Genomic DNA, 20517 nt, shown 5'->3' with positions numbered 1-20517 from the left:
ACCTGGTGGTAGGTGATGATGCAAGCAAGCTAACTTGGAAGGATATGAGACTTTTAATGAAGCTATACTTTTTATCGGTTTCTACGTACCGGAACTTCATTTAGAGTGGACGGGAAAGAGGCCAGAAACTTTTTGTTCTCTTTAGCATTGCTATCTTGTTTGATTTGAAAAGAGTACTTAGAACTGCTGAGCTTCTTGCTTGTTCTTCTCAATAGAATCTACTTTCCGAACCGATGCGATGGTAGCATTCCCGACATAACTGACACCATATTCAGTAATCCTACTTGAAATAAATTTTGAATTTTAAATACAAGTTGTGGAGTGAAGTGTGAATGAAAAAAAAAATCTGTATTTATACATAAGAAATGAAAGTATTTATTTCATGTACCTAACACAGCTACAAAATTATGTCAAGACTCTACCACCGGGTCGGAAAGCCGCTTCCACCGGGAAGAGCAGGGAAGGCCAGTCGAAACTTTAAAACCGCGTTCCGCTTATTACTTAGACCTATTCAAAAGGCTTCAGTATATAGGAACCTGTTAGACAAAAATAGACGTTTTTACGGTACAGTGTGTCTAGACGTACAATTTTTGTTACGATGAGGTATTTTAGTTGTTTGGAATTTTCAGTAAATACAGACCGAATACGAGGCCTTTGCAATATACTCGTATAAGAAAAACGATTTTCTCACCCAAGTAATGCGTCTCCATCGTTTGTCACGAGCCACGACATCTAATTACATGACCTGTCCGCGATTCGTGAGAAAACACCAAATATCCGGAATACTATTCACGCTTGAAATCCCAGTGCCGAAAATGTCCATTTACCTACACAAAACTAGATGATAACCGTGGCTTAGGGTGAAATCTATAGTGCGCACTTGGAGCTACGATGCCACAGACAGATACACAGAAACACACGTCAAACTTAATATAACACTAAAAAACTAGGCTATGCTCGACGCCCCTCTCCAAAATGGCCTATCTGGACCTAAAACGGCAAATGGCCATTCGCCGCCGGAGCCAGGACTACACTCTCACTCTCAAGAATTCACATGGTATTTTCTTTAAATGAATTCAGTACATCGACTGTACTGAATTCATTTAAAGCTTGCATCCGATCCTAGACACGGACATGTGGTACCCATGTGATTTTACATAAACCCTAATCCACGCGAATGATAAGGCAAAGGCATCTTGTTTGTTATAATAATTAGGGAATATTAATATTTGTATTAGTTGATATCGAGAGAAAACCAACGTGCCTGAGAGTTCTCCATAACATTCTCAAAGGTGTGTGAAGTCAGCCAATCAGCGTGGTGGCCTTTGGCCAAACCCTCTTCTGAGAGGAGACCCGGGCTCAGTAGATATGCTGAATCTCAGCAAATCAAGAAAACGCTGATAGGGTAATAGCGAAGCTCAAACAAAAAAAAAATCACATATAAAAAAATCTGTAAAATAATCAGAATCTCCACTTTTATACTTTTAAAAGATGTGATGATTGTTCAGTAATGGAAGTTGGAACGGTATTGAAGACCGTCATAAATTCAAGAAAAATGAATCGACCCCCATTATATTCAGAAAGCTTTTGCGTATAAATTCATTCACCCCTTCCTTTAGACCTACGGCAGAGATAAGGTCCTCGGGTCTTGCGGATTCTAAGCCCCTTTTCAAATACAAAAGTCTATTCTTTTTCGTTATCATACGAATTTGAATAAAGCCGATATTCAAAATAAATATATTTGAATGTATTTTTCGTGTATTTGAAGTAGAGAACATGTTGATATTGGAATGGAATTTGATTTCCATATAATAATATAATATCTACCATCGTAACTAAATCTGACTTGTGGTAAATCTTACTTTTTAACCCCCGACCCAAAAAGACGGGTGTTATAAGTTTGACGTATGTATCTGTGGCATCGAAACTCCTAAACTAACGAACCAATATTAATTTAATTTGTTTTTGTTTGAAAGGTGGCTTGACTGAGAGTGTTTTTAGCTATAATCCAAGAAAATCGGTTCAGCCGTTTGAAAGTTACCAGCTCTTTTCTAGTTACTTGTAACCTTCACTTGTCGGGGGTGTTATAAATTTTTAATTTACACGTCTTGTCATGCTAGTTTTGGCTGGCAATTTCCTCTGCGTACATATTTTAACGCCATTAAAACAACGCATTTACGTCAAAGACAATAATGTTTATTTTATTAGGGTTCCACTTTTTTTTAAATTCATTGTTTATCCAATTTTTCCCTTTACTTGTTTGACGGGTCTTGGACAGACAACGAAGTCATCTTATAAAAGTTCTTTTTTTCTCTGTGGAGAGAACCCTAAAAATCGCTTTTTTTGGTTCCAAAATGTCAGCAATCTATTCCTAACAATAACTTCGCGAAATGGAAATTGAAAACGGTAATATAAAGCTGTACAAATATTTCACTCTCAATTCATTTGACTTGATTGAAAAGCTATGATTGATGATAGCAGATGCGTTCGAAATAAAAAACGGTATTCGAATGGTATGAGTTTTGAACAAACGGCCTCAGTTAAATGTATGGATTCTCAATCCTTTATTCGTATTTCGCAGAGATGGGCATTATTGCTATTTTAAAATCATTTTCATTTGGTGAAATTGTTATTGTGTCACAGTGAATTCACATGCGATTTTTCACGGAAAGTGATTTTTAAATTTACGCACTTACAATCGTTACATCGCTACATTAATTTAAATAGGAAGTGATCAAGATCAATAGATCCCGCTCTTTAGTTCGGATCAATGACCAAGCTTGCAAAAAATTTAAATAATACAGTAATCTCCTTTGAGATTTTGTATCGTGATTTTTCACAGACCACTTTAAGCAAGACGTATTACAATATGAAAAAACTTATCACGTCATTTTTCATATTATGCTCCCACTCTTGTCAACGGTGTTCCCACTAGATTACAACATGGGGTTATTCAAGGGTTGGATCAACAAATTCATGTAAGGCCGGCAACGCATTAGCAGTTCTTCTGGTATTGCAAATGTTCATGGGCGACGGTAATCACTTAACATCAGGTGACCCGCGTTTTCATTTGCTCACTATTTTTTTTTAAATGCTACCTGTGAAATGGCCCATCTCTACTACTGTATCGAAATTTCTGTTTAATTTATAGACTTTCCCTGCAATTTCGCTTCAGCTTTTACTGAAAACTTCAGCTTTACATGGTGTTAAAAATAATCCACTGTTCAATAGTAACTCAGTGTAGCAATGAAACAGTTAAGCAACAAATATACTTTTTTTATTTTATTTATTAAGGAACACTAACAATATACATATTTTAAATTATACCATATATATACTTACAAACTATTACATAGACTACATATTACATATGCATAACTATAACATGTATGTATATCGATGACTAGTATCCACAATATTTTTGTAAAGTGCCAAGTAAGCATTATATTATAAAATAGATTTAATAGATATAATAGATACAAGTACTTAAGTAATAGGTTTATAAAACATAATTACATTATTAAAAAAAAAATCACTATAGTTACGTAAAACAAAGGTATACTGAATACTTAGTTAACATAATACATGAATACTTAGTTACGTACATACTTAGTTAATCTGTGCCTATTTGGCTCAATGAAATGTCAATATTTAATTTGCAGGCCGGATGTGCAGAATACAACCAAGCGTATTTTGAAATGTTTAGAAAAATACTAAAAGCTTGGTGATGTTGATTTGCAAAAGCGACAAGGTATGTACGCACTGCAGTGACTGTCAGATTTTTTTTGTCAGTTTGAACTTTTTTGACAAATTTAATTTTTTAAAAGAGCTAACATTGCAGTACGTTCAGACCTTGCGGCTTTCGCAAATCAATAATATCAAGCTAAATAATTAGTGTTTTCCTAAACATTTTAATGCGAATAACATGCTTACAAGTCGATTGCTAACGTCATCCGCATTCTGCGCATCTGACGGTTTTAGTGGTTCTTGTGGTTTGAGACTTGAAATCAGCTACATAGTTTCGCCTAACTGTACGATTGCTAAACCATGATAGTGGTTATGCGCCATCCTTGTTTACATTTGGTCCCCAATGGATTTCGACCAATCGTTATTTTTGCTTCTATTCGCTTTAGCAATTTATGATTGTACTCTGTTGCAATTTATTACTTCTAGGGGTGTGTTTTAGGGTTCCGTATCCAAAGAGTGCTAGATAAAAAGCTTAAATAATTCTATGATAGAAAGTTGAAAATTTCATAGAATATGTATTTATATTGCCACTATAACAAAAAATAATAAAAAATTCAAACAACTGTCACGAAAATTAAAAAAATTAAATGTGTTATTTCTTGTATGATGATACGGAACCCTTCGTGTGCGAGGCTGACTCGTACTTAATCAATTTTTTTTGTTTTTGTTAACTATCGCTGTTTTAGGTCGACCTATTTGTTTTGTTTGATTAATGCTACCGCCATTGTAAATATTATAACAGGTATATGCAAGTAAATAAAGGTTGTATTAACGCAATTTCGGTTTTGTAAAAATAATACAATTACTTTTTCTACCCTACTCATCGTCGTTACCTTATCCCACCGTTGGTTCACACGGGCCGCCACTCAGAATGGGAAGGTTGTAGGCCATAGACCACCACACTGACCAAGTGCAGATATAAAGACCTTTAACTACATTATAGAAATGCTATTTTGCATCCATTGACTTCTAATCAGGGCATCGTGTAATACCTGATCAACTGTTCTGTGACTTCGTCGGCGTGGATATAGGTTCCTGTAAAATCCGGTGGGAACTTTTAGATTTTCCGGAATTAAAAGTAGCCTATGTCCGTCTCCAGGATGCAAGATATCTTTGTACCAAATTGATTCGCCACTTCGTTCACGTGAACTTAGATTTCTTTAGTCCCATCGGAACTCTTTGATCTTCTGGTAAGTTTCTATGTCCGTCCCAGAAAATGTAAGCTAATTTTCTTGTTGGCTCTTCTCAGTAGAAACTGTTTTCCGAAACGGTGGTAGAGTCTTGACATATCATAAGTGACTGATGCTGTCCTACACGAAGCAAATTTCGTGTAGGACTTTCGCATTATAATTTCGCATAATATTAATTAGTACGGAAGTATGGATGCACATTTTCTGCTTGCTGGTCTCTGTTTAATTTAATTAAGTGGATTAAAGTTGAAATGAACAATTTTAATCAATTGTCATTATCAATTCCCAGCTCCTATCATAATATCATCATTAATTAGGTATTACTTTTTTGAAAAGTTAACAATGATTTTTTTTTAACAAAACAGATAATTAATATTCCGGATAATATTTCTAAAAGTTCATAAGAAGTCGTGATAGCCTAGTGGCTAAGATGTCTAGCTCATATTTGGGAGGTCGGAGGTTCAATCCCGGGCATGCACCTCCAACTTTTTGAAGTATTGTGCATTTTTAACCCCCGACCCAAAAAGAGGGGTGGTATAAGTTTGACGTGTGTATCTGTGTATCTGTCTGTGGCATCGTAGCTCCTAAACTAATGAACCGATTTTAATTTAGTTTTTTATGTTTGAAAGGTGGCTTGATCGAGAGTGTTCTTAGCTATAATCCAAGAAAATCGGTTCAGCCATTTGAAAGTTATGAGCTCTTTTCTAGTTACTGTAACCTTCACTTGTCGGGGATGTTATAAATTTTTAATTTACACTTGTAAGCAATAAAATATCACTAGCTAACGGTGAAGGAAAACATCGCGAGGAAACCTGCATGGCTGGGACTTCTCCATAATGTTCTCTCAAAGGTGTGTGAAGCTTACTACTTCACACTTGGCCAGCGTGGTGGACTATGGCCTAAAACTTTTCTCATTCTGAGAGGAGATCCGTGCTCTGTAGTGGGCTGGCGATGAGTTGATCATGATAAATGTTTTCGTACCATTTTAACAAAATAGAAAATTAATTGGGCTAATTCCTGACAATACTTGTACTTGAGAAGTGTGCTTAAAAAGTTCTTAAGTTTACTAAATGGATGGCCGGCGATCCGTTTCTTTTAAAACGTGCTTACTACGGGAACTCGATTCATCCCTTCCTCTCGATCCATCATGGCCGCGATAAGACCTTGCCGATTGTAAGGGCTTCCTCACATTGTAAAAATGTATTGTACAACGCTAACATTATAAGTTCGGAAGCATATTATGTTGGAAATATTTTCACAGCAACAGAAACCAAAGGAGTATGGGTTTAATGAAAACGGCCATACGCTTTCCAGGTTAGCCCGCTTAGTTTGTATGTTTTTTTTTAAATTCAGATACAAGTTAACCCTTGACTGCAATCTCACCTGGTAGTAAGTGATGAAGCAGTCTAAGATGGAAGTGGGCTAACCTGGAAGGGCTATGGCAGCTTTTATTAAATCCACAGCCCTTTGGTTTTTACACGGAATCGTACCGGAACGCTAAATCGCTTGGCGACATGGCTTTGCCGGTAGGGTGGTAACTAGCCACGACCGAAGCCTCCCACCAGACCAGAGAAATTTTAAAATTCTAAGCCACGGCGCTTATCACTGGTGCCAGGGAGGTCGTCAAAAATAGGTACTTAACAGGTAATCTCTGCAATTGATGACCCAAATTCAAGATTCAATTTTTCAAATTCTTTCACTGATAGATACCTACATTATCCCCGAGTACTTAATAGGCTCAAAATTATATCTGCATGCGGACTAAGTTGCACTACATAAACGTCTTAGTAGATTGTTTACAGCGTGAAGGCGCCCTAAACCTAGCCTGCTTTGGCCAGATACCTACGAAGCTTTTCTTTCTTTTACGTCTCGCATTTGAATGGAAGGAAACGGAATTGAGAAATTTGATACGTTTCTTCAAGGTTCTTTTACGCGATTAGATAAAAAGCAAATGAGATAAATGAAAAGGATTTTTCTAAGATAATAAGATTTTTCTGCTTTGAAGTAAATTGTGAAGGGAAATTCCATGGGTCGCAGTCGAAGCGCGCGGTACAATTTTTTGTTTTGCGCGCGGTTTTGCTTAGCTTGTGTAGAAATATATAAACAGTTATTTGGTTAATTTAAAATAAGTACATACTTAATAGTAAATAATACGTACAACAGCACTGGACATCCCGAACTTCTGATTTCCAATACACCCCAGTCGTTACTTATACGATTTTTCGAGTTTCGTACATTGTTTTCTCGTTACTTTCATTTGTCGTTATTTATTAGTTCTGACAGTAACGAAACACTCGATGATTGGGAGTAACGGTAAACTAAAACTCTCTTCGTGCGTGAGGGGAAAATAAATATGAGGATTGATTTATTTCATTAATATAATAATATTATTTATTTTTTTCCTGCAGACTTCTTGGTAGTGTATTTGTTTGACTTACCGTCTTTCCTTGATAGGCATCTGTTTTTCCTGTTTATTAAGAGTGCTCTACTCTATACTGAAGGTCTCGAACATGTACAGACTAGTGGACCCGCCCCGACTGCACTTGAGTTGAATTTTTGAATTGGGAGATGGAATTTCTAAATATCCTGTAATAGTCTGTCTCTATTCAAACAGAAAACCTTTTCCAATTGACATAGATATGACTTGAAAAATCAGACTTGCACACAAGTTTCATCCCTCATTTAACCTCTTTATAATATGTGGACTTTCTTAAAATCGTGAAACACGTATTTCTTCATTTTAATCGATATTCTAAGTACTAATTCTTATGCATACCAATAACTTGACAGATGATGGATATTTTCTTGCCATAATTAACCGACTTTGGAGTGGAATTTTCAAAAACTCATTAATTTTCCGGCATAAAAAGTAGCTTATGTGTTAATCCAATGTATAATCTAACTCCATTCTAAATTTCAGCCAAATCCATCTAGTAGTTTTTGCGTGAAAGAGTAATAAACATCCATCCATCCATACAAACTTTCGCGTTTATAATATTAAATGGATTATGTGCCGATTTCACCAACGTCGAGTGACGTACCAAGAAATAAATTAGGCGTAATGGCAGTATGAAAACCTGTCAAAATATCAATTAATTTATTCTTAGATGGGACTTATTTTACTTTGGTGAAATCAACCTTCAGTGACTATATTTTACCTCCATTATTCTAGAGCGAAAAGGCTAGTATTGAAAATTTAATTGGCCCAGAGGATTTCAGTTTTCCAACCGAATAAAACAAACACGGTTAGGTATTTGGCAACCATTAATCATACTAGGTATAATACCGTGTGCCAACCAGGTCAGTTGGAGCTGCCCGTAGACTGTAGAGTCAATACAAAGTGTACCTACACACCGGAACACTGGCTCCCTGTGGTAATAAATGATTGCGGTTTACATTTTAACCGGAATAATAACCACCCTCTGTCGACCTCTCGGGCATGACGGTACGATTATATTATTGCAAATTGTTAGCCAGACCTGATTTTAGGACAAACTAGGATGTTTTGTTGATAACTAACAAAACCAGTTTCGGTGTTATATTCATAGGTTTAGGCATTTTTACCCGACTACGGCAAAGCCGAAAGGAAGGGTTATGATTTTAGCAGTCTATGTATGTATGTATGTAATATGTATGTATGTTTGTATCCAGATTCTGTGTGTTCCACCGTAGCGCCTAAACTACTGGGCCGATTTTGATAAATGAGGTGTCAATCGATTCGTTGTAAAGGCCCGGGTGACATAGGCTATATTTTATACGAAAAAAATTGGCCAGACGGATGTTACATCAAAAAAAGTGAGGGTCTTAAAAAAAATTTAATTGCTATTGTGTCGAGTGAGATGTCCAACGAAAGAGGAGAAAATTCTGAGTTCATAAATATAAATATAGTTATTATTAAAATATACCAAGCGACAGAAACCACTTTTTATTATAATTATTATTTCTCACACAGCGCCACCTATTGGCCATTCACGAGACCTCGGTTAGTCGTCGCATTATAGAATTATTAAAACGGAAAAGTTTCAAATAAAAAAAAGTTGAAAAAACTATAACCCGACTACGGAAAAAATGAGACAACTTGAACCCGACTTGGTACAAGTAAAATAAACTGAAAAGAAAGAAACAAGATAGGTGCTTAGTGCTATCATCGTCTTCATCGTCTTGAGTAAGATTCAATATAAATGCCGTGGTCGTGCGTTGTCGACAGCAAAAAGAAAATATTCTAATTTGGTAGATAAATAAAATCATTGGGAATGCCGTCAATCAAGGATAAGAAATACGCTGTCGACAACGCACGACCACGGCCTTTGTATTGAATCTTACTCAAGACGATGAAGACGATGATAGCACTAAGCACCTATCTTGTTTCTTTCTTTTCAGTTTATTTTACTTGTACCAAGTCGGGTTCAAGTTGTCTCATTTTTTCCGTAGTCGGGTTATAGTTTTTTCAACTTTTTTTTCAGAGATTGAAATTGTTTATTTACAGAAATATTTATTGTAATGAATTTTCCAGTAGAAAATACGTTTTACCTAACATACAATATATTTAATATTACGAAGTTATAGACAGGTTTTCAAAGTTAATATTAAAACTAACTATCTAATAATAAAACTGAGGCGGAAGTTATTTTATCACGGTGCTTTCGCTAAACCAATTTTGATGAAAGGTACAGAAGTAGCTTTATCCCGGATATAAGCTACTCTTTATCGCAACAAACCAAATACTTGCCAGGTTATTAAAAATATACAGTTAGATACTAATAAAAGGCTTAAAATTCAAAAATCTGTTTAAATTCATAGTGAAGTAGGACTTTCCTGAAAGCCAAGGTAGTTAAGTCTTGAAGACTTTTAGTATTTATATTAATGTTATTATAAACTATTATAGATTTTAGTACTGCGCAGTTCTTTACTAGAGTGGCACTTCTACATATAATTAGAAAAACAGCTAGCCAGTCTGAAAATTCTATCTTTTAGCTGAGTTCGCTAAAAACAAAAAAGACTAGTGAAAAATCGATCCACTGAAGTGCCAGCCTTGACCCACAAGCAGATGCGGAAAACAGCTTTAGAGGGCTTTGATATTGTGCATTTGGGGTTCAGTACCCGAATGGTGCCAACGGAACCCTACTACTTAGATTTAGAGACCCCACTACCGACAAAGCCGTGCCACCAAGGCGCCGTGTAGAAACAAAGAGGGTTATAAGTTTAATAAAAAAAGCCATATCCCTTCCAGGTTAGCCCGCTTTCATCTTAAACAGCATCATCACTTACCACCAGGTGAGATTGCAGCCAAGGGCTAACTTGTGTGTGAATAAAACGTGAAAGTCTGTCTCTCTAACTGTCAGTATGCTGTATCTCGTGAACCATAATAGGTAGAGTGTTGAAATTTTCACAGAATGTATTTTTTGCCTATTGCCGCTATAATAACAAATAATAAAAATTTAAGGTTTGTAAAAGTGAAAATAAAGAATAAAAAGTGTTATTTCTTGTACAGAACCCTTCGTGTGCGAATCCGGCACGCACTTGACCGACTTTTACTTTACTTTTGCTTAGTATTTTCTCTCCTTTAAAGTCTTTGCTCTTTTCTTAGAAAATACTTAATACCTACGTTAGGCTAGGGAGCTATTAATTCAGTGGATAGCATCCTCCGCTTTAACGCTAATCGCTAAACAGGTGTTTTTGTTGGAAAATCCTTATTTTCTTTAAGTAAAAGAGAAGTTACTTATACTATAATTTATCTATACCTACTATACTTTGCTAGAGCTGCTTGTTTTATGCCTTTGATAATTATGTACGTTGTTATAAGTACGTAAATTAAAAATTTATAACACCCCCGAATAGTGAAGGTTACAGGTGGTTACAGTAACTAGAAAAGAGCTGATAACTTTCAAACGGCTGAACCGATTTTCTTGGATTATAGCTAAGAACACTCTCGATCATGCCACCTTTCAAACAAAAAAATAAATAAATTAAAATCGGTTCATTAGTTTAAGAGCTACGATGCCACAGACAGATACACAAATACACAGAGACACACGTCAAACTTATAACACTCCTCTTTTTGGGTCGGGGGTTAAAAATAGTCACCATGTAAATTCATAAAATTACAAAGTAGGGTCCGTATCATCTTGTACGATGATACAGAACCCTTCGTGTTCGTGTGCGCCTTTTCACTTTGTTGTGTAACTTTTGAACGCAATCTGAGTTCATTTTTGTGCGCTAAAATTTGTATGGGGAAAGAAACAGTTTTCAGGAATATAAAATACTAACCGATGCCCGTGACTTCACCCGCGTGGATTTAAGTTTTTCGAAATCCCGTGGGAACTCTTTGATTTTCCGGGATAAAAGTAGCTTATGTGCTAATCCAGAATATTATCTATCTCCATTCCAAATTTCAGCCAAATCCGTCTAGTAAGTTTTGCGTGAAGGAATAACAAACATACACACACAAACACACACATACATACAAACTTTCGCCTTTATAATATTAGTGTGATAGTGCGACTAGCTTTTATATTGCAACGATGATACGGAACCCTTCGTGTGCGGGTACATCTCGCACTTGACCGGTTTTTCCTGTTCTACCATCAACCGAGCAAATTTAATCAAACCAACGATTTAATTAGTCCCAAGTACAGCAATACGCACAAAAACCACAAGACAGTATTGTACCCCGTATCTTTATGAGACAGTCGACCTTGCCCGCCTAATTTCATATATCAGATGAGCCTCTTAAAGATACATCAAGTGACCGTTTGCCTCTATTATTGGTTGCGAAAGGCTCGTAAAAATAATATATCGATATTACTTGGCACGGTTTGTGCTTGTATATATTACTTTAGGGACTTAGGGCAGACTTTGTGAGGCAACTTTGTCGATTTTGGAAATATGAGCGCCTTTTCTCTTTGTCTTTGTTGTGTAACTTTTGGACCCAATTTGAGCTTCTTTTTGAACGCTAAAATTGAGGTCAAAAATGTTTTTAGGAGTATGAAATAATAACTTTTATATGGGACATGAAAGTATGACTGTTATTTCCACCATGGTACATGGTGAGATGGAAAATGTTTTGCGTGAATCAGCGTTTGATACTATTCAGTAATTTTTCAAAACTAATATTTTTTTATAACCTCATTTTATAACGGTTAAGTAAAGTATGCCTCCATATTGTAAGTTTTGCAATGTTGTATTTTTTTATATTAAATAACTTTCAAAGTAAATATAATAACATTATATTTATATTATAACTATTGAGTGTAGATAATGTAAGACACTTATATCGATATTTGGTTGCTTTCTAAGATCAAGAACAACACAAGTGTAAATTAAAAAATTTTAACACCCCCGATAAATGAAGGTTACAGTAACTAGAAAAGAGCTGATAACTTTCAAACGTCTGAACCGATTTTCTTGGATTATAGCTTAGAACACTCTCGATCAAGCCACTTTTCAAACAGAAAATCTAAATCAAAATCGGTTCATTAGTTTAGGAGCTACGATGCCATAGACAGATACACAGATACACACGTCAAACTTATAACGCCCCTCTTTTTGGGTTGGGGGTTAAAAAAATAGAATTATCAGCGTAATACGTTTGTATGGAGTCGTACCTATACATCGCAGATACAATAAATTCATTCAATATAATGTTCTTATCTAATATTCTGTATACAATTCCCTATACTTCAAAGTTACGACTTTTCCAATATGTGTCCAGATATTAGTTAGAGTGGTGTTGTGAGTTTTGTTTGCGTGAATTGTTTTTCGTTAGTTTTATCGGATACTTGTTTGTTGTTCTGGACAGATACCAAATAGTCGACAAAATATAATTTGAACAATAGTTTTGTGGATTTATTTAGTCTATCAATGTTTGTTACATTTTATTTTCACTTTTGTTACTTATACTTTTTGTTTGTTGTACTTACATTACACAATATACTTTTTACATGTTTAAATATAGTGCTATCTTTTTCCACACAGAGTATTATAAAAGGGATAGCAATAAACTGCTATCTGAGTTTGGTCTGGAGATTGTGTACAAAAGAATTAGCCTCCTTGACGTTTCTTTGCATTTTTAACCCCCGACCCAAAAAAAGGGCATCGTAGCGCCTAAACGAATGAACCGATTTTAATTTACTTTTTTTTGTTTGAAAGGTGGCTTGATCGAGAGTGTTCTTAGCTATAATTGAAGAAAATCGGTTCAGCTGTTTGAAAGTTATCAGCTCTTTTCTAGTTTTCTTATAGAGATTTTGGTGTCGGGGGTTTTTTAAATTTTGAGATATGGCCGGTTTTTTCATTTCAACTTGAACGGTTCTGTAATTTGCAGAAACCAATTGCGCGAATATAATCATCACTAAAGAACAATGGGATCACATTTCAAAAAGTAGGCAATATACTTAAATCACTAAGCCAATGTCCAACAATATAAAAAGAAAATGGCGGGCGTATGACGCCATTTCGTTAAATGGAGGCTTTAATATAACGGGGTCGCGCCATCGCTCGCTCGGTCACACTTTTTATACTTTATCTACGTTTATGTCTCTCAACGCTTTAATACTTAATCTAGCCAAACGGCTGCTCGCGGACAGTGACAGGGTATTAAGTTAAGTATATTTTGAGAAAACTGTTAGGCTCTTTACCCACTGCGTCTGATCTGATCCGAGAATTCTCAATCCGAAGTAGTGCGAAGATCGGATGCAGTGCGTAAAGAGCGTCCGCCGCAATATCTTTTATGCCACAAACGGGAACAACTGCCGAGTTTCTTGCTGTCTCTTCTCGGTGGAAGAGCATTCTGAACCATTGCAGTAGTACTTGACTATTCAAAAGCACCTGTAATTTTTTTTTGAATAATAAAATCTAGGTTCTATTTCTGAATTCTATGGCTCTAATAGAAACAACGAGAGACGTATCGAGGACTGTTCGTCAGCATAGGATATCACAGAATAATCTATTGACTTTGAGGAGTAGCGAAAGCCTAGTGGTTAAGACGTCAGCTTTCTATTCCGGAGGTCGGGGGTTCAATCCCGCGCACGCACCTTTATCTTTTCGGAGCTATGTGCGTTTAAACAGATAAGTTAATATCACTTGCTTTAACGGTGAAGGAAACAATCGTGAGGAAACCTGAGAGTTCTCTATAATGTCCTCATAGGTGTGTGAAGTTTGCCAATCCGTACTGAGCCTTCTCATTCTGAGAGCTGACCCGAGTTCAGTATTCGGCCAGTGAGGTATTGATCATGATGATGATGACCAAAGAGTTTACTCATCCGACTAAACTGTCGACAAATCTAAAGTCCGTCTGTTAGTGACCTAAAAGCTAGCCAAATGGCCGGCAATTCGCGCACAGTGTGGCGACATTAACTTTTATAATATTCCAACAAAACTGTGAGTGCAAGTAAGAAAAATATTATTTTCTTATCATAGCGTCGTAACACGGTTTTATTGGCCGTAAGGGTCGACCCGCAATACTAATGCCGTTATAAAAACTTTCTTCTTCGCTAAACTATAGCAACAATAGTTTGTAGCTAGTTTTTTAGGGTGCCAACGGGACCCTATTACAAAGCCTTCGCTGTCCGTCTGTCTGACAGTGGGCTGTACCTCATGAACCTTAAGAGGTAGAGAGTTGAAATTTTCACTGAGTATATATTTTCAATTGCCACTATTGCAACAAATAATAAAAAACTAAAAAGGCGAATTTCAAAATAGCCGCCAAGAAAGAAAAAACGAAAGTACAAATACGTTTGGTTATTTATCTTGTTCGATTGTGCGGATTTCTTCGTGTGTGAATCCATACCATACCATCTTGTATGTACCTTTTTAACCCCCGACCCAAAAGAGGGGTGTTATAAGTTTGACGTGTGTATCTGTGTGTCTGTGTATCTTTGTATCGGTCCGTGGCATCGTAGCTCCTAAAAGAATGAACCGATTTCATTTAGTTTTTTTTTGTTTGAAAGGTGGCTTGATCGAGAGTGTTCTTAGCTATAATCCAAGAAAATCGGTTCAGCCATTTGAAAGTTATTATCAGCTCTTTTCTAGTTACTGTAACCTTCACTTGTCGGGGGTATTATAAATCTTAATTTACACTTGTTAATGTAATTTCAACTCTCTTACCAACAGCTAGATCGAGTGAGCTGAACCTCATGAACCGTAACAACGTTTCATGAGGTTCATCCCGTTCATAGACAGATGGACTGACAGAAGGACTGATAGATGAGGCTTAGTTGATAATACGGTATCTTCGGATACGGAACCCTACAAAGGTAGGATAGATTTTTATCATCTAAACCTCCTTTCCTTTAAGCCTCGATAGCTCAACGGTTGAGGAGTGGACTGAATTCCGAAAGGTTGGCGGTTCAAACCCCACCCGTTGCACTATTGTCGTACCCACTCCTGGCACAAGCTTTACGCTTAATTGGAGGGGAAAGGGGAGTATCAGTCATGATTAGCATGGCTAATATTCTTTAAAAAAACATTTCAATGGCCCATGTAAATCAATCTCTTTCTCCAGCAGGAGTAAGAGATGCAGTGGCGCGGTACCCGGTGCTGGTCTTCGTGCACGGAGAGAGCTACGAGTGGAGTTCTGGGAACCCTTACGATGGTGCTGTGTTGGCGTCGCACGCGGGCCTGGTGGTCGTCACTATCAATTATCGGCTGGGGATATTAGGTAGGTGGACTCTTTTACTGTTCAAATACAAGAGTAGAACTAAAGAGCGCTTACACAGCTTATGAGGCATTATACGAATCGTAAGCAAGTATTACATAGAACTGTGATGTAGGTATACCTGTAAAAAGTACCAATTTCGAGAAAGAGGTTTGGAAAGCTTCGAGGTGTCTTCGCGTCCAAAATTCGTCAGTGACCAAATTCTTCAAACAACGCGTGTTGTCAGTGATGATATATGGATCCGAGGCAATGGTTCTTAACTATGGGCCTCATAAGAAACCTCAGTTACTCAGCGAGAGATGGAAAGAGCTATGCTTGGAATTTCTCTACGGGATCAAATCAGAAATGAGAGATTCGTAGGAGAACCAGAGTAATCGCTTAGCTCAATGAGTTGTAAAGCCGAAGTGGCAAGGATCAGGGCATATAATTTGGTAAACTGATATAAGTAAGTAGTGATATTAATAAGTAGGTAAGTTGGGGTCCCAACTTGGGACACCATCGTTTATCCTCATTGGGACTCCCAAAGTGCTAGAATAACGACCTCGCACCGGAGAGCTCAGGTGGACAAACGACAGCAAATGAATCGCAAGGAGGTACTGGATCCAGACGCGGCGTAAGACCTAGGCATTTGGAATTCCCTGAAACCTGTGTCCAATGATGGACGTATATCAGTTGATAATGATGATGATGAGTAAAGTGCACGGAAATAATATTTCTATGGTACAGCGGCATAATATTCCAAGCAATATCCCCATTACTGAGCCAATGTTTTGAATATGCCCATGGGATGTTATGGGGTAAATATTATTGGCCATTATGCGAAGATTGAGCTCGTTACAAGACCAATAACTTTGATGGCATGTCTGCCATAAACATGGCGTATGAGATTCATCTCATCGCGATTGTCGTAATAAAATATATGTCAAGTTAGGTCAGGGCATATTGTGAGATCGTTAAACTATACACAATATCTAGAGTTCTGAATTCAGAGTTCTGCGTTCTGCGTTCACGACAATCTATTGAATGAGGTGGATTTCACATGAGCATTTAAACTTAAAGACCCAACAGAAGTACCAGGATTGTACCAAAAACAAGTTTCCACCTTAGCATAATGCTGTACGGCTTGTTTAAACACACAAGGTGGGAGGCTTCGGCCGTAGCTAGTTACCACAGTACCGGCAAAGTCATGCAGCCAAGCGATTAAGCGTTCCGGTACGATGCCGTGTAGAAACCAAAGGAGTGTGGGTTTAATAAAAGCTACTATACCCCTTCCAGATTAGCCCGATATTATCTTAGACTGCACCATCACTTACCACCAGGTGAGATTGCAAAACAAACACCCCCATACAACCCTGACCTTCATCTGGGATCCTGAAACATGAGGTAACCCGCCTACTAGATTAAAATCTTTACTCAAACCAATTTATTTCAATCACTGGAATTCCATAACGTATTTCCAAACACAAAAACTGCATGTAACAGGAAAAATTCATTACCCCTAATTATTCCAAAACAAACAGTCAGACTTATCGATATGAAACACGCGATCCTGTGATTAAGATTTGAACACCGTGTTATGATGATTTAGGCTGTGTTTGGTATTTGGATTGGCGGATAAAATATTATGTAGGATTCCCCACATGTCCTTTCGTTTCAGGAATATTAAATTGAATGAAAGAGGAAGTATGATCTTTAATAATTCCACGCGTATCATTCACATGCCCATTGAATGTTAGAATTATGAATATTCAAAGTTATTTCATTTCGTATTTACCTGACTACACAAAAGCCCCTATGTTTTTCACTACTATTAACTTAATAACATACATTGTTGTATGTTTTTTAACCCCCGACCCAAAAAGAGGGGTGTTATAAGTTTGACGTGTGTATCTGTGTATCTGTCTGTAGCATCGTAGCTCCTAAACTAATGAACCGATTTTAATTTAGTTTTTTTTTTGTTTGAAAGGTGGCTTGATCGAGAGTGTTCTTAGCTATAATAGAAGAAAATCGGTTCAGCCGTTTGAAAGTTATCAGCTCTTTACTAGTTACTGTAACCTTCACTTGTCGGGGGTGTTATAAATTTTGAATTTACACTTGTTACGTATCATCTGTTTATGTATGCACCTATTAGATAATGGATACAGGTTTTTTATATCTTGCGAGAATTCCTTGATTTTTCGGGATAAAAAGTAGCCTGTGTGTTAAGTCAAAGACACCTATCTCCGTTCCCAGTCAAATCCGTCCAAATAGTTTTTGCGTGAAAGACTAGCAGACATAATATACGATGTATGCGTATATGTCTGCTAGTCTTACGTTTATAATATTAGTGTGATGTGATATTATGAAAGGGATGATTTGATAAATATTATAAACATGCTGGTATTTTTAAAAGATGTAACATAATAGGTTGGTATAATGTAAAATATAGACAAAGCATAGGTACTAACCATTCTTTAGACTGATAAAAAACGCCAAATAAAATGCAATAACGATTCTTTGGTAAAAAGTCTTGAGTATTTCTACTTAGGAGAAACACAAAGGGTTCCAAGTAAAATGATTTTCTTTCTTCTTGGTAAAAGGTAACGGATCTCCACTCTAATAACCGCAAGTATTTCAAAGTAACTTCGCAACTTGTTGTCTTTTAAAAGTTACCGAAATGATTCTCTCAAAGGATGACATTCTGTTTATTACTTTTGTTGATATTCTACTTAAAAAACCGGCCAAGTGTGATTAGGACTCGCGCACAGAGGGTTCCGTACCTTAGAAGTGTAGGTGCCTACGAAGGTATGATTACATTGTTGCTTAAATTATCTCAAACTGCAAATGATATTTTGTATTCGCAAAAATGATCACACAGATTCGAGTTTGTGTCCAGATATTTTTTTATCTCAACAGTGTAAATTAAAAATTTATAACACCATTATAATATATTTATTATACACCACCATATATTTATAAACATATATTGGGTCGGGGGTTCAAAGTGCCTTGTTTTGCAAAACAAATGACATAATATATAATCGATAGTATAGTACTTAGCCATGATTCTAAAACCAATAAAATTTCATCGTGTGTAAACTAATTTTGAAGTAATAATATAGAATGATAAAATTATGAAATCAATTAGGTACGACATTCCAATTTACAAGCAATAATATAATCTGTAATTGATTACGTTGGAAACTTAGAAACTGAGACTACGCGTCAAGTTACAAATTACAAATTGGCTTTCTATTTTCATAAAACACTGAGAGCTGCTGAACGAATTCTCGCTTACTATTTGTACATTAAAGCCTTGCCTACACGGGGTCCAATTTCGTGCACGCACCTCAAGCTTTTAGAAGTTATGTGTATTTTAAGCAATAACTGACAAGTAATTCAATCCCGTGGGAATTTTTTGATTTTCCGGGATAAAAAGTATCATATGTTCGTTCCCGGGATGTACCTAAGTAATTTTCGTGCCAAATAGATGCACTTTTTCAGTCTGTTAGCGCGTAAAATCGGCCATTTTTTTGCCATCTGAATGTACCCTGTGATAATTGCACTATCAAGAAAAACCGGTCAAATGCGAGTCAGTCTCGCGCACTAAGGGTTTCGTACTCGGGTATTTTTCCAACATTTTGCACGATAAATCAAAAACTATTGTACATAAAAATAAATAAAAATCTGTTTTAGAATGTACATGTAAAGCCCTTTAATATGATACCGCACTTGGTATAGTTATCTTACTTTGAAAATTAAAACACTTTTTTATTAGTTTTTCTGTGATGTAACCACAAATTTACGGTTTTTAGATTTATTCCTGTACTTGTGCTATAAGACCTACCTACCTACCAATTTCATGATTCTAAGCAACGGAAAGTACCCTATAATTTTCTTGACAGACACGACGGACGGACGGACGGACGGACGGACGGACAGACGGACAGATAGACAGACAAAAAGTGATTCTATAAGGGTTCCGTTTTTCCTTTTGAGGTACGGAACCCTAAAAATCAGGAAAAACTTAATGACGTATTGAAAAATCGGTTGGGCCGTTACCAAGTAAGTAGTTACAAGCGGATATAGAACACAAAACATAAGTTTAACGAAAAAACATAAGTACACACAGGCCAAAAACATAACCCTCCAATCGGACTTCAGCACAGTCGGATAAAAAAGGAGGTGTTACAGCTATAAACAATTTGTTGACTAGCTCTTACAAGTAAACTTAGAGAGCGAAAATGCTTTCTCGAAAACGATGAATATTTACTGCGTCTCGCGCTATAATTTTCGGAAAGTTGTCGGAACAATTTCCGGACGAATTTCGTATTTATTCCTAGCGATTAATTGAATATTTCCACTTCGTAATCCTTTGAAACTTTATTAATAATTTTACAACTCGATATCGATTTTTCGTTAATCTCTTTGTTCTAGATTTAAATTATTTCGAAAATATATTATGTACCTTTTTAACCGACTTCCAAAAAAGGAGGAGGTTCTCAATTCGTCGGGATCTTTTTTTTTTTTTTTTTTTTTTTTTTTATGTATGTTCCCCGATTACTCAAAGACCCCTGGACCGATTTGGAATTTTTTTTTTGTTTGAAAGGGTATACTGTGCAGGTGGTCCCATATAAATTTGGTGAAGATCTGATGAATATCTTCGGAGATGGAGAACAGAACTCCTCAATGGATAGGAGCAAATTGCTCGGGATCAGTGTAATAGCTTAGTAAACAGTAGGGTTTTAACTGGGTACAGCATATTATAGTACAGTAGGGCCACTAAAAATTGTGAAATAAAAAATTTTCAAAAGAATAATAAAACCGACTTCAAAAACGACAAACACTAAAAAGTAAAAAATAACTTTTGTTTAGCTACACGTGTAATGCACCTAGGTATGAAGTCGGGCGAGCTTCACTCTTGGATTTCTAATTTTGTTTTAATATGCT

At 36.4% G+C, this 20517-nt stretch overlaps 1 protein-coding gene across 2 annotated transcripts in view; it reads left to right on the top strand.

Annotated features, from left to right (window-relative positions):
• LOC123864505 (neuroligin-4, Y-linked) overlaps positions 1-20517 on the top strand; it is a 125205-nt gene that overhangs the window by 63530 nt on the left and 41158 nt on the right. The window contains exon 3 of one of the 2 annotated variants that reach the window (XM_045904989.1): positions 15439-15591. In XM_045904989.1, coding sequence (XP_045760945.1) covers positions 15439-15591 — 153 coding nt within the window. Of the gene's footprint in view, positions 1-15435; positions 15592-20517 lie in introns of both variants that reach the window. The other variant, XM_045904988.1, reaches the window with a different exon arrangement.

The sequence above is a fragment of the Maniola jurtina genome, chromosome 4 (assembly GCF_905333055.1).
Source record: "Maniola jurtina chromosome 4, ilManJurt1.1, whole genome shotgun sequence".
Classification (NCBI taxonomy): domain Eukaryota; kingdom Metazoa; phylum Arthropoda; class Insecta; order Lepidoptera; family Nymphalidae; genus Maniola; species Maniola jurtina.
The sequence above is the reverse complement of the archived record's forward strand: the minus strand, read 5'-3'. Positions and strand labels throughout refer to the sequence as shown.